Raw genomic sequence first — 14388 nt, 5'->3', positions numbered from 1 at the left:
GCACACATTTTTAGCACAGAAACTGCCAGCTTTCTCTTTAGAACCCCTGAAACTGATGGTTAACTTAGGCCTTTTAGAGATCCCTGTAAGGGAAAGGCCTGCAGAGGGGCAGGACCCTCCCCTCCTGCAGGATTAGGGAAGGATGAGCACAGTTTTAGATGCCTCATGGCCACCTCCACCCTAATCCAGGGCCTGGAAATCAGCTGGCTCTGCTTCTTTTCTCTTCCTGCCCTTCTAGGCAAGCCCTTCCCAGAAGCCCCTCTGGTTACCATCTTTTGCAATCAAAACTTAGGAGTCCTATCCCATGCCTGTCTCGCCTGAAAGGCAGCCAGGGCCCAGGGGACTGATGAGTGCTCCCAGGGAGAGGTAAGGGCCTCCTCCTGCGACACCATCCAAGAAACATCACCATAGCAACCCCCAACAGCAAACAATGCTGCCAGGAAAGTCTTCCCTTACCAAGCTGCTCCTCCTTGCAGTCAGGCCCAGAAGAGGAATGGCCAGTAGCCCACAGAGACAACCCAGAGGGCGGAATAATCCACTCCATGTCCAAGAACCTTTCTTGCAGGTAGGAGGTGGGGCCCCATCTCCACAGCCTATCTGTCTGCACCCTGCTGGACTAAGGCCGCCCCCTGGGATGGGCCATACTTTCCTCTGGTCAGTAGATTGGCCCAGAGCTCTCCACTTACTTCCTCTCTTAATCCTGTACTATTGTGAACACAGAGCTCAGAACAGAGGAAAGGAGGTGCCTGGTTATTACACCTCCCAGCCCCACCTACTAGGGTGATGCTGTGGAAATGACAGAGGAGTGGGCCCAAGAGACAGGTGAGCTTTTAGGATCAATAAAGTCCTAGGGTGGAAAGGAGGGAGAAGCACTTTAGAAGAGCATATATGATAAGCAGTGCAGACAGATGGCTCGAGTCCCAGCTCTGCCACGTGGGTGAGCTATTTGCCCTCATTGTGTCTTGCTTTTTGCATCTTTGAGATAGGACAGTAACAACACCTGCTCACAGGGTTATAGGGTTAACTGAGTTGTAGGTGTATTTAGCACAGTGTCAATACATATTTGCTACTGTTTATTTCACGGGAGGTGGGACACAGAAAAGGGAAGGAGGCAGCCTTCTAGATGTTTTCCATACTTGCTTGTATTTGGATGAGAAGTAAGGGAAATGCACCAATGACAGTAACAGGTCAAGTCCGGGAGAGAAGAGCACCTGGGCTGCATTCTCCCGAGAAAGCTCTTCCTTCTATGCGCGTTGCCCGGTAATGGGCACTACCCCTCACTCCACCCCCCACCCCACCCCCACCCCCACCCCTCAGTATCCTCAGGCTTAGGAGCACCAGCTCCAGGCAGGGGCGCGGGAGAGCCAGAGCGCGGAGGATGTGGAGTAAAGAGTGGAGAGGAGGGAAATCAAAACCCAACAGACGGAGAGAGCGAAAGCTGAGGAATCCTACAGAACGGACATAACTTCTGACGGCAGGGCAGGCGCGGAGAGAAGGGTTCCGGCCAGGCCACCGTGTCCTGATGAGAGTCCGGGGTCCGAGGAGGCCGGCAGCTTGTTGTCTCTGCGGCTGCTCCTGGAAAGAGAGGCCGAGTGGTCCCCCCGGCACCCTTTTGTCTCTCCCTAGATGGCCCACGCCCGAGAGCCCCTCCTGACCCACCAACCGCTGGCCCGGCGTGAGTTCCTCCTCCCCAGTGAGCCCGGGGAGTGGCCTGGCTTCACTCGGCAGGCCTACCACCGGCTGGCCCTGAAGCCGCCGCCTTGCACCGAAACGAAATCCGAGGTGCGCCGCCGACTGATCCGCCCTTGGAAGGACGCGGCGCCGCACACGTGGGGCTTTCACACATGGCTCGATGTGGGCCGTTTGCCAGCCACCTTTCCCACCAGGCCCGACAGGCCCTACGACAGCAACGTGTGGCGCTGGCTGACGGACTCCGGGGCCCACGGCCGCCCCCCAGCGGAGCCTCCCATCCCTCCTCCCTCCTGGATGGGTCCCAACAGCTTTCTGACCTTCATCTGCTGTACTCCCATCTTCGCGGACGACAACAGGAAGAACCAGGTGACCATCAGGACGGTGCAGGAACTGAGGGAGCTGGAGAAACTCAAGCTGAGGAGTGAAGCAAGGGCACCTCCCCTCGACGCCAAGGGCAACATCCTGCCCTCAAAGAAGTTCAAGAAGTAAGAAGAGCTCCTTCCTCTCTCTGATTCCTGTTTTCTGATGACGCCTACCTTGGTACTCTGACCTTCACGCCTTTGGGCATCTGACAACTAAACTCTGTTCTGAGTGTAGCTGGAAGGAAGGTATGGGAGCAAGAGAGGGGACAGCCAAGGGAGAGGCTTAACCGTTTAACTAGAATGCAGGGGATACAACTAGGTGCTTAACACCTGCTAGGCCCTGGCAGTACAGAGAGATGTCATCCAGTCCCTTCCTACAGGGAGCTTATGAAAGGCAGAGACCTACCTACATACATGGAAAGGCAGCTGACCATTCAAGCCCACGCGTGCTACGTGCCCAAAATGTGACACGGATAGAGAGTGTGGTAAGAACATCAATTACTAGTGGAAAGTCCTGAGATCTGGAGTCAGAGGTTTAGGTTAAAGTCCAGACTAGGCAAATTGTTTCGTTTTTCCAGACTCAATTCCATCCTTGATAAAATGGGGACAGTAAACACCATGTCTTCCAACCTCAGTGAAGAGAAAATGGGTAATAAATATATGAGAGCACTATACAAAAAAACATGTTACTACAGAAATTCAGAAGAACGAGGAGGTGCTGTGGGCTGGAGCATTCCCCCAGGAAGGCTTTGTGGGGAAACCAGGTAAAGGCTGGAAGGGTAGGAAGCCCTCAGAAAGGTAGAAAGAAGGGGGTAGAGGGTTGACTGGTCCGAGAAGAGACAGCAGTGTGGAAGGAGTTACTGGAGTACCCAACAGCCCTCCCTCCCTGCCACTGTGGGAGCACACACAAATCTCCAGTCTAGTCAAGGGGATAAGAGGCAGGAAATGGGGTGGGGAATACGGACAGAATATCTCAAATTCCAATCCCAAGGGCATTAACAGAAGCACTAAAGGGTTGGAGGGGAGGCTGTGGAGATTTTTGATTTTTTTTTTTTTTAATGCCAACAGTTGGTGATTTTGAGAGAAGATTATTCAGGACCTTGGCTTCTCTCTGCAGCCCTCGCAGTACAGATTATTGGTTGCTAGTATGTGCTAACACTAGGGATACAAAGGTGATAAGACTTAGATCACTCCTCAAAAAATAAAAATAAACTTCAGTGAAATAATAGCGCCAGATGTTCTAATCACTTGAGTTATATTACTTATACCCTCCCACTACCCCAGATAGAAACTATTACTATCAACCCCATTTTACAGAGGGGGCATCTGAAATGGAAAGGTCACTTATTTCACCCAAGTTCATATGGCCAGTAAGTGGCAGAGCTGGGATTGGAACCTAGAGAGCTCAGTTTCAGAACTGTGTTCTTAACCTCTGTGCTCCACTTCCCCTCCTGTCTACCTGGGGAATCAAACAAGTTCACAGCTACTCCTGATGTGATATAATGTTCTATAAAGACAGCATAAGAGAAATACAATTATCCATATAAAGAGCTTAGCACAATGCTCGGCAAACAGGAAACCTGTGTGTGATGGTGGAAGCCTTGTGGGTTCAAGAGCCAAACACATCTTAGGTTGCAGTCTCCCCAGCTCAATCCCAAACTTGCTATACAACAAAGAAACTTGACTTTCTTTAAACCTGACTTCCTCAAGTCTGGATTGGAGATGTACCTGGTACCTTGCTGGGTTGTTAGAAGACAAAAAGGCACAGTGCCTGGTGTAGAGAAGGGGGCTCAGTAAATCGTGTCATTAGTACACTGTCCCCGTGAGAGAAGGATCCTTGTTTCCCTCTGTTTGCTGCTGGAGGCCCAGTCCCTGGAGCCAGGAATGAAAGAGTCCCAGGCAAGGTTTTGCTGTTCATGGAGGACGTGGTACCTGAGCTACGTGGACCTTGAAGAATGTGTACAAATTCACCAGGTGGGAACCAGACAGGATGTTGGGAAGAAAGGCCCATCCAGTCCTGTTATTCCTTTCGAGCAGTTCTCTAAGGCATTAAAATATAGTTAAAAATGTCTCTAGATCAGCGACCAAGGACATTTTGAACATGAGAGACCCAGAAAGGACTTCAGACAGGTCTAAGCTTCAAGAAGTCCATGATATTGGTGAGAAATAGAACATTTATACATAAACTCATGATATTGCTGAGAAATAGAACATTTATACATAAACCCATGATGTTGAGAAATAAAACATTTATACATAAATAGAACATTTGTACATATACATAAACCCATTTATACATACATCAACTCTGGTTGATGGTACATACAATCACCTGGGTCTTTTAAAAAAATGTGTGAGACCCACCCATGAGATTCTAATTTACTTGGCCTGGGGGGTGTGCAGCTTGAGCACCGGAATTTGCAAAAGGCTCCTAGGAGTGATTCTAATGTGCAGCCGGGCCTGAGAATGTCTGATGTAAACCAAAGACAGTAAACAGGAGGACATCTACTGGACGAGGTGCAAAGCATGTTGAAACAGGAAATTTGCCACTATTCAACTATGTTTTTTAAAAGGTCCATTTCTTTCAGTTGAACCTAACACTACAGGCCTGTAGAAGAGGGAGCCATCAGATCAGGTGTCATATGGCAGCAGGTCAGAGCAGGAAGGGCTCTGAGACATCATCAAGTTCACCAGATGAGAAGGGGCCCTTGCATTTCATTCTCTCTTCTTCCTGCTGGCACTGTGTTAGCAGAGGAAGTGGGACTGAAAGACAGAATCTGGATAATGAGATACAATATGTAAAAAGGATAGGAGACTGACCATCTAAACAACATAATTTCACCATCTTAACACCAAACACACACACAGGGTGCATGCTATCTGGATAGGCCAATATCCAATCAGGAGGAGAGACAGAAGTGATTCCCTACAACCTGATCATTCGTTAGCTTGTGTTAGCTTAATAGAAACATATTGGCAAAACATGGCTTTATGCCTCAGTCTCAGGATGCGCACGACAAATATACTTTCAGAATACAAATGCATTATTTTCTTGTGGCACTCACATCAATGACAACAGTTGGTCACCCTTTGCCACCATCAAAAATCTAACAGGATCCCAATGATGATTCTTTCTTATTTTGAATGATTTCAGTTTGGGATCATGATTGGTTAGCATTTTATCATTGTCATAAGTTGAAATGATTCAGATTTTTTAAAAAGCCTACAGAATTTTTAAAAGTATTCTCTACATCCAGTGTAAGGCTCGAACTCACAACCCTGAGATCAAAAGTCGGATGCTCTACCAGCTGAGCCAGCCAGGCTTCCCAAGTCCATAGAATTTTTAAGCATGATTTGATATTTAATACTAAGGCTTTTCAAAAATTTTTTTTTCAAGAGGAACATGAAGAATTATAAATTGGGGGGCTTACCTTTGTAGCATTGTGAAAATAAACTTTGAGTAAGCTATGAAAAAAGCATCAAACTTTTCCTTCTTCTTCCACCATGCCTGCATCCCTCTTTTGACCTCTTTGTTCTCTCCACACCCCTTTCCCCCAACAGGTACCGGCACATCTCAGCTGGTGGAAGGTTTGAGCCTGGAGGCCTCCAGCTCATGCCCAACCCACTTCCCAATGATTTTGCCAGGGGCTGGCCCTGCCCAAACCCTCTGCCTCATTACCAGGAGAAGGCGCTAAAACTGGCCTTCCTGCCTAGTGCACCCCTGAGCCAGGACCTCCTGAGGAATTACCAAACCCTGATAGAGAACCGGGTTGCCTTGCCCCTCTATCAACTCTCCAAGGCACAACCTGGTAAAACCTTAGTGAGGAAGACCAAGAGAAGACCTGGACAGAGCTAGAAAAGCCTCCAGCTGGGCAGGGACCACTGTGGGCTATAGTGTTCTCAGCCAATGCACCTTCAACAAGAAGCTTCTGCAGAACAGAACCTCTGCACCATCCCTCCAGCTGCAGGCCACCTCTGTCCCCCAGGCTTCTAGAGACTCTACTTAAACTCTAAATGATTATCTGTCTTCCTTGGAGGATGCTCTCATAGCAGGTGGGAGGATTGAATCAGGTAGAGCAGAGAGAGCAGAGGAGGATACAGTTTTTAGGGACAGAATGAGGAGTGGGGAGGAAGAAGGTGTGTGTGTGTGTGTGTGTGTGTGTGTGTGTGTGTGTGTTGGGTGGGGGGAAAGGCACTGTAAGAAATGTGAATAAGAAGGGGCGCCTGGGTGGCGCAGTCGGTTAAGCGTCCGACTTCAGCCAGGTCACAATCTCGCGGTCCGTGAGTTCGAGCCCCGCGTCAGGCTCTGGGCTGATGGCTCAGAGCCTGGAGCCTGTTTCCGATTCTGTGTCTCCCTCTCTGCCCCTCCCCCGTTCATGCTCTGTCTCTCTCTGTCCCAAAAATAAATAAACGTTGAAAAAAAAAATTTTTTTTTTAAATATAAAGAAATGTGAATAAGAAATTACCTTTACTCCCATAATCCATTTGGAACAAAACTGGGATTGGTCAGGGTACAGGAAGCTTCTTAGACAAAATAACCTCAATTCCACACCTCCCTAGACCATTTTAATGTTGGACAGAGACCAGAAGCAACTCTGCTGGGTTGCAGTTCCCATGCAGAGTCTGGGGGAGCAGAGGTCAGGCCAAGGCTGGTTCTGGAAGATGGAAAAGTCAGGTCTGAGGAAGGCTGACCAGGTCTCTGTGGAGGAACAAGAGTACAACAAAGTGGAGATTCAAGGCAAAATAGTAGTCACCCCAGAACATAATGTCAGGGCCTTGGGCCTATGTTGTGGTTGACCCCAAATGCCTCAGCTTTTGTCATGGGGGGCCAGAGACAAAAGGCCTAGAGTAGAGACAGGCAAATCGGGTTGGTCAGAAATGTGCTGACCCCAGCTGGGGTGGAGATTGGGTATGGGAAGGGGCAGCAGGGAGGTGGCTGGAAGGGGAGAAGTTGTATGGTGGGAGCCTACCTCACCTCCTCTTGCCCCTATGATACCCCAAGTTGGTCATCTTCCTTGGCTGGGATTCTCCTGGCCTTCTGGCCACTGCCCTCTCACCCACTTTTCTCGAGCCCCCTAGGTACCTGCGAATCAAAACCCCACCAGGGTTCTCGCCCTGGTTTAAGCACTGACCAGCTATATGACCTCAGGCTTTCAGTTTCTTCCTCGGCACAGTGGGAGCCATGGCTCAGTGGGAGCTACGAGGGTACAACTAAGGGGAATAAATAAAATAAGTGAAGTACCCGCGAAGTGTCTGAACATTGGAGGCCCTCCATAAACGAAGTTATCAACCAATCACTCATGGGATGAAAACAATGGATGGGCTATTATTCAGTCATAAAAAGGAATGAAGTACTGATACCTGCTACAGTGTAGACGAACCTCGACAATATCACACTGAGGGAAAGGAGCCAGACACAAAAGGCTGTATATGGTATGATTCTATTTACATGAAATATCTAGAATCGGCAAATCCATAAAGACAGAAGGTGAATTGCCAAGTGCTGGGGGTGGGGGAAATGGGGACTGACTGCTCAGTGGGTACAGGGTTTTCTTTTAGGGTGGTGAAAATATTTCAGAACTAAATAGAAGTGGTGGTTGCGCAACATCACAAATGAACAAAATGCCACTGGATTGTATACTTTAAAAATGGTAATTGCTCAGGGAGCCTGGGTGGCTCAGCCGGTTAAGCGTCCGACTTCTGCTCAGGTCATGATCTCACAGCTCCTGTGAGTTTGAGCCCCGTGTTGGGTTCTGTGCTGACAGCTCAGAGCCTGGAGCCTGCTTCTGATTCTGTGTCTCCCTCTATCTCTGCCCCTCCCCCACTTGTACTCTCTCTCTCTCTCTTTCTCTCTCTCTCTCAAAAGTAAATAAATATTAAAAATAAAATTAAAATGATTACAATAAATAGGGTGTGATATAGTGAGTTTCCAAATTTTCTTCTAGTTCCAAATCTAAAGTTCTATTAATAGTTCTTCTCCTTAACACTTCTCCCCCTGATATGTATGGGGGATGGGTGGGGGCGACCAGAGCCAAAGGGTGAAGGAGAATTCTCTCAGTACTCCAGGGGCTTGCCAGAGCTCTGGGAATGTGCCCATTCTCCCCACTCTGGGTTAGGAATAATGGTGGAAAGCAGGAGGTCCCCTCACCTAGGATCCTAACATGTCAGAGCTGGGCAGGCCATGAGGACACAAGTCGAATCCCCTCAGTGTTTTGGTGGCCAACCGAGGCCCATGGGCAAGTGACTTGCTCGGGGCCACAAAGCCAAGCAGTCCCTGCCCCTCCTGGCAGTAGAAAGGAGGTTGGTTGCTGGGACTCGGGGGCTTGTTTTCTCATCCAGCCTCTCTTCCGTTATTCTACTTCTGCCCATGATGCATGGATTTTGTCACCTCCACAATGAAAGGCCCTGGGGAAACTTAGAAGGTTGGTATGAAGGTTTGGGGGGTGGGAGGAAGTAGGCCATTGGCGTTCTTCAGAGAAGGCTGCCTACCCCCTGGCCTGGAAGGTGCAGGAAAACAGAATGGTAAGGTGCACTTACACAGACTCCTGCCTTCGCCGACCAAGACCACTCAAGAGGTTGCTAGCCTCATGTCAGAAGGACTTCCACCCTTCCCACCAGCTGTTTGCTCTGTTCTCTGGATAGCAGTCTTTTTCCTGCTGGCAAGGAGACCACAGCATTATCAGAGGCCTTCTTGTCCACTGGCCACCCTAAACTGCAGAAGCAACACCCTGGAAATTCCTGATGCGGTGGGCCGTGGAGATCTGAGGGACAATGATAGCATCCATACACCCTCCTGGTCCTAGGGTCTCTTCCAAGGCAAGCCCCAGCTCAACCTGCTGGCAACCATGAACACCCCTCATCCCCCAACCCCACATTCACTAATAAATATGGCATCCTCGAAAGCTTCTGTTGGGGTGGAGTGGGGGATTCCTGTAACCCAGACCTGCCTTAGAGATCTACTATCCTACCACAACTTTTGACGGGAAGCAGGGTGAGCATCCCTCCCTCGACATATCACCAACCCCATGGGACACCTTATGACCTGCTGAATGCCACCAGCCTCATGGAAACTGATTAATCTCACCCAGCACAGAGGCCTCAGAGCCACTTCCGGGTCAACACCTCCCCTTCTTCAACCACCCTATCCGTAAGCCAGGTATAGTCTCATGAGCTGGATGGCCAAGGCCAGTTCAGGTCCCTGAGTTACCAGGGCCTGAGGGACGGTTGGGGGTCAGTGAGTGCTGGAGGCTGTGGGGCTGGGAACCCCTGAAGGAGATGCAGGGGTTTTGCCAACCATGATCTTCAGTCTTCATTCTTCATCTGGCTCTCTGCCAGTGTTGTCCTGTCTAATTGCCATCCCTCAAAAAGCCCCATTGCTGCTCCCCAATGTGACACATCAGACATCCTCTCTCCAGGCTTCCCCAGATTCACTTCCCACCTTCCTCAGGGCCCTCTGCCCTGTCATTTCTACTCATCACTGACTTGCTTACTCCAAGCCCTTTGTCTTCTTGCTTCTCTTCCACCTCCAAGCCCTCTCCTATTTGTACTGTCTGCTGATCCACATATATGTATTTATTTACAATGTAAATAATGCTTCTTCCTATTTTTCATATTTAGTGGTTTTCTGTGGCCACTCATACAGTTCCCCATCTCATGGTAGTCTCAAGCCAACACACACTCTGCAGGTCCCAGGACAGAACCTCACAAATGCCTCCATGCTTGTAAGCTAATGCTATTGCATCTTGCCATTGTTCAGAGGCAAAGGTTTTGCTGGGTGGCTCCCCTCGGCCCACCATCACTCCCACTGGATGTCCACTGAACACTGACACTAGGTATCATATATGGTTCTTAGAGAATAGTCGCTGACTTCGTTAGCATGAATGTCACTAGGAAATGGAGGTCATGTCTAGGGGTGCCAAGGGCAGGCCCAAAGCTTAGGCAAGGAGGAAGGGGGAAATGGAGGGAAATGGTAGCAAGAAAGGAAGCAGATAAACACAAGAGGGAGGAAGAGAAGTATTGAAGCCAGACGAAAGGCAAAACAGGCGTCTCTGAAGTTCAGAGGTCCAGAATATTTGGTGGCTTTGGGCAGCTTGGTCAGATTCTCTAAGGGTATTTGCAGGATCCAGATTTTGGCAAAGACCCCGGCGGTGAGAAGAGTTGGCAAATAAATCCTATGGGTGCAAAGGAAAGAGGGGATTAGTAGAATAGGGTCTTGAATGATCCCCTAGGGCATTAGTTGGATTCTGAGGCTGAAAAATTCAGGTGGGGAACTCAACAGGCTGTTCTGGTGTCTCATCACCTGCTTAGATGGGGTAATAACAACATGTTTCCTCCTGTGTCCACTGGAGTCCTGCTGCCCAATGCATTCAACTAATGTCTTAGCCTGGTAGTTTTTGGGGTGGAGGTAGGGTGATACATTTCAAAACTGGTATGACCTCCTGGGACCTTTGCTGGACAGGAGAATTCTGGAAAACAGCTTCATTCCTGTCCTCAGCAGATCTGACAGGGCCAGAGGATAAAGACTGAAATAGAACTGGCTGCCTTTAACCTTCCATGGGCTCAAGGGAGCTGTTTGTCTAGCTCTGAATAACCCATTCTATGAAGAATATTCTGGGAATTTCCTTATGTGGCAGAGCAATGTCTGGGTGATTTCACTGTGCCAAATGAGCTCTCCTCCCCATCCCTACCATCAGAGATAAGAATTGGTACTAGTCAGCCTTGAAGAAAAAAGGTTACAAGAAGAGGTATAAAGATATTCAGAGGCATGAAAGTGTATCACAAGGAAGGTGGGAACCAGTTCATCTCCATCTCTACTAAGGCTTGGACAGGAAGGCAGGGATTCTGAATATAGGTACAGGGATTTAGATTAGATATAAAGAACTTCCTGAGTCAGTGGAGAGTTGCTGGCATAGATTAGATCAGGTTCAAGGAACCAGCTGTGAGTCTATTTGGGCCAGTGCCATCCAATAGAAATATAATAGACCGGTATATGTAACTTCAAATTTGTTAGTTGCCATATTAAAAAAAGTAAAAATAAACCAGTGAAGTTGATTTTTTATAATGTACTATATTTTATTTAATACAATAGATCTGAAATATTATGAATATAAAATAATGTAATCCATGTAAAAATAGTTGAGATATTTCACATTGTTATCTTGTATTGTTTTCAAAATCTGGTGTATATTTTACACTTACAGCAAAGATCTCTTCAGCCTAACCACACCTCAAGTGCTCAATAACTGTATGTAGCTGGTGACTGCTATATTGGTCAGCACAAATCTAGACTTGCTAAGGGTTGTCTGACACCCCATGGCAAGTATAAGGTGTGATCTGGTTTTATCTGAAGGCAGAAAGTTCTCTAGAGACCTGAGAGCCTCTGAGGGTAAAAGTCAAGAAAGCCTTAACTTAGGAGCCCCTCTCAGCCTTCCTCATTGCCAGAAATACAAAGACCCATCACCCTCTGGCTGTTCTTAGAACCCACACAGCAGTGTTCTGTGTTCTCTTTCAGTAGAGGGAATCCCAACTTCCTCAGGTCTGTTGGACTTGGGGTTTGGCGGCTAGTCAACCCAAGTGGGAAGAGCACTGCGCCAAGCAGAGCAAGGAAAAGGGTTCATCCTGGGGTAGACAAGGTAGCTCTATTCTCTCTATGGCAGGAGACAATGCTCCATACCTCAGTCAGTCTTCCTGGTGCAAGTGACTGGTCACCAGAGGAGCCAGGCTGGACAGAAGGGATGGACAGGTGTAAGTCTACCCTGTCTGGGGTGTGTGTGGGGACAAGCACTGTCTCAGCCTACCTTATCTTACCTGCAATATTCTGAGTTCTCTGTCTGAGACACCCTTCCTCCAGGTATGTGCACAGCCTTCACCTTGTTCTCATCTTGGCACAGTGTCATCCACCACCACCCTACCCCCATCACTCTCTCTCCTCTCATCCTGCTCTAGTTTTCTTCAGCAGTTACCACAACCTGACATTATAAATGTCGTTGTTCCTTGTCTGCCTTCCACATTACAATGTGAACCCCATGAGGGTGGGGCCTTCATTTGGTTCACCATCCTAGGCCCAGAGCCTACCTCGGTGTCTGACACATAGTAGGTGCTCAATAAATATTTTTTGACTGAATGAAAGGAAAACTTGCTATAATTCAGAGGAGAACCAGTGCAGTGAGGGAGCCAAATCTCACACTTCCATTTTTCTCCTCATGAAATTTCTGAATCTGGATCCATTCACTTCAACATCTATGTGAACCACAAGATGAAATAAATGAGAGAAATTACAGATATTTCCCAAGTATCTTGGAAGGGAATATCTCCACTTCCTCTGTTCCTCACTGTAGAAGACTGGTTTAATCTTCCTGAATAGTGCTCCTGGAAGTTTTCTCCCCCTGTGTCTCATCATTAGAGCTCAATGTAGTTATCCCTTGTTAATGAATTGGTTTGTTGAAGTCTATAATCTTTAGGTTAAAAAAATGACCAGGGGATGAGCATCTGGCTGGCTCATTGGAAGAGTGTGTGACTCTTGATTGTGGGTTCAGGCCCCATGTTGGATGTAGAGATTACTTAAAATAAATAAGCTAAAAAAATGACCAGGGGAGGGGAGTGAGGTAAATTATTGGCAAAGACACAGACCACCCAGCTGAGGATACAAACTGCCTTCAGAGGTAAGTTATTGGCAAAGACACAGAACACCCAGCTAAGGATACAAAGTGACCTCAGAACATTCCCTGGCACTCTCCACCATCATTTTTTTTTTAGAGTTAGACGAGGCTAGATTTTTTTAAGCCAAAGTATAGTTGACATACACTATTAGTTCCAGGTGTACTACATAGTGATTTGACAATTATATACATTATGCAGTGCTTGCTATTGTGAGTGTGGTTACCATCAGTCACCCTACAAAGTCTTAAAATATTATGGACTATATTCCCTAGGAGATAATTTTCACCCTCATGAATTATTTTTTATAGTTAGAAGTGTATCTCTTGGGGTGACTGGGTGGCTCAGTCTGCTGAGCATCTGACTTCAACTCAGGTCATTGTCTCATGGTTTGTGAGTTCAAGCCCCATATTGGGCTTGCTGCTGTCAGCACAGAGCCCGCTTCAGATCTTCTGTCCTCCTCTCCTTCAGCCCCTTCCCCTTTGTGCTCTCTCTCTCAAAAAAATAAATAAAACATTTAAAAAAAGTTTGCACCTCTTAATCCCCTGTACCTGTTTTGCCTATCCCCCTAATTCCTTCCCTCTGGCAACCATCAGTTTGTTCTCTGTATTTATGGGTCTGTTCCTGCTTTTTGTTTATTCTTTTGTTTTGTTTTTTAGATTCCACATATAGATGAAATCATGTGACATTTGCCTTTGACTTAATTCATTTAGCACACTACTCTCTTGGTCCATCCATGTGGCTGAAAATGTCAAGATCTCATCCCTTTTATGGCTGAGTAGTATTCCAGTGTGTGTGTGTGTGTGTGTGTGTGTGTGTGTGTGTGTGTGTGTGTGTACTACATCTTTATTCATCTATTCATCTATGGGTAGACACTTGGATTGCTTCCATATCTTGGCTATTGTAGTTAGTGTTGTAATATGTATAAGGGTATATATATCTTTTCAAATTAGTGTTTTCATTTTCTGTGCATAAATACCCAGTAGTGAGATTTTATACCACATCTTTATCCATACATCTATTGATGGACATTTAGGTTGCTTCCATATCTTGGCTATTATAAATAACACTGCAATAAACATAGAGTGCATATATCTTTTTGAGTTAGTGTTTTTTTTAAGTTTATTTATTTACTTTGAGAGAGAGGGAGAGAGTGAACATGCAAGTGGTGGAGAGGCAGAGAGAGAGAGGGAGAGACAGATCCCAAGCAGGCTCCACACTGTCAGCACAGAGCCCGATGCAGGGCTCAAACTCATGAATGGTATCATGGCCTGAGCTGAAATCAAGAGTCAGATGCTTAACTGATGTCCCTTGAGTTAGTGTTTTTATTTTCTTTGGGTAAATACCTAAAAGTAGGATTACTGGATCATATGATAGGTCTATTTTTAGTTTTTTGAGGAGATGCCATACTGTTTTCAGACTGGCTGCACCAGTTTGCATTCCCACAAACAGTGCAAGAGGGTTCCCCTTTCTCCACATCCTCACAACATCTGTTGTTCTCGTATTGTTGATTTTAGCCATTCTGACAGGTGTGAGGTGATATCTCATTATAGTTCTTATTTGCATTTCCCTGATGATAAGTGATGTTAAGCACCTTTTCATGTGTCTGTTGGCCATCTGTATGTCTCTGGAAAAATGTCTATTCAGTAGGTTGCCTTTTTGTTTTATTGATGGTTTC

At 47.0% G+C, this 14388-nt stretch overlaps 1 protein-coding gene and 1 long non-coding RNA gene across 4 annotated transcripts; one reads left to right on the top strand and one right to left on the bottom strand.

The window, feature by feature from the left end:
- The first annotated feature begins 129 nt into the window (after positions 1-129).
- On the top strand, positions 130-6081 carry TEX52 (testis expressed 52). The gene is made up of 3 exons (XM_045466839.1): positions 130-565; positions 1627-2177; positions 5616-6081. The coding sequence occupies exons 1-3, from the start codon at positions 431-433 to the stop codon at positions 5908-5910; spliced, it is 981 nt and encodes a 326-aa protein (XP_045322795.1). The 5' UTR covers positions 130-430; the 3' UTR covers positions 5911-6081.
- Positions 1464-11960, bottom strand: LOC123592040. 3 transcript variants are annotated; one of them, XR_006709566.1, is made up of 7 exons: positions 11862-11960; positions 8592-8710; positions 7187-7265; positions 6521-6753; positions 2557-2684; positions 2010-2154; positions 1464-1575 (listed from the first exon to the last, which is right to left on the bottom strand). It is a non-coding gene; the product is annotated as an uncharacterized LOC123592040 (long non-coding RNA). The 3 variants fall into 3 exon arrangements; XR_006709565.1 differs by having other exon boundaries at positions 8592-8707; positions 11862-11952; XR_006709567.1 differs by having other exon boundaries at positions 2010-2091; positions 8592-8707; positions 11862-11952.
- Between the last annotated feature and the right edge of the window lie 2428 nt (positions 11961-14388).

Source organism: Leopardus geoffroyi, chromosome B4 (assembly GCF_018350155.1).
Source record: "Leopardus geoffroyi isolate Oge1 chromosome B4, O.geoffroyi_Oge1_pat1.0, whole genome shotgun sequence".
Taxonomy (NCBI): Eukaryota; Metazoa; Chordata; class Mammalia; order Carnivora; family Felidae; genus Leopardus; species Leopardus geoffroyi.
The sequence above is the reverse complement of the archived record's forward strand: the minus strand, read 5'-3'. Positions and strand labels throughout refer to the sequence as shown.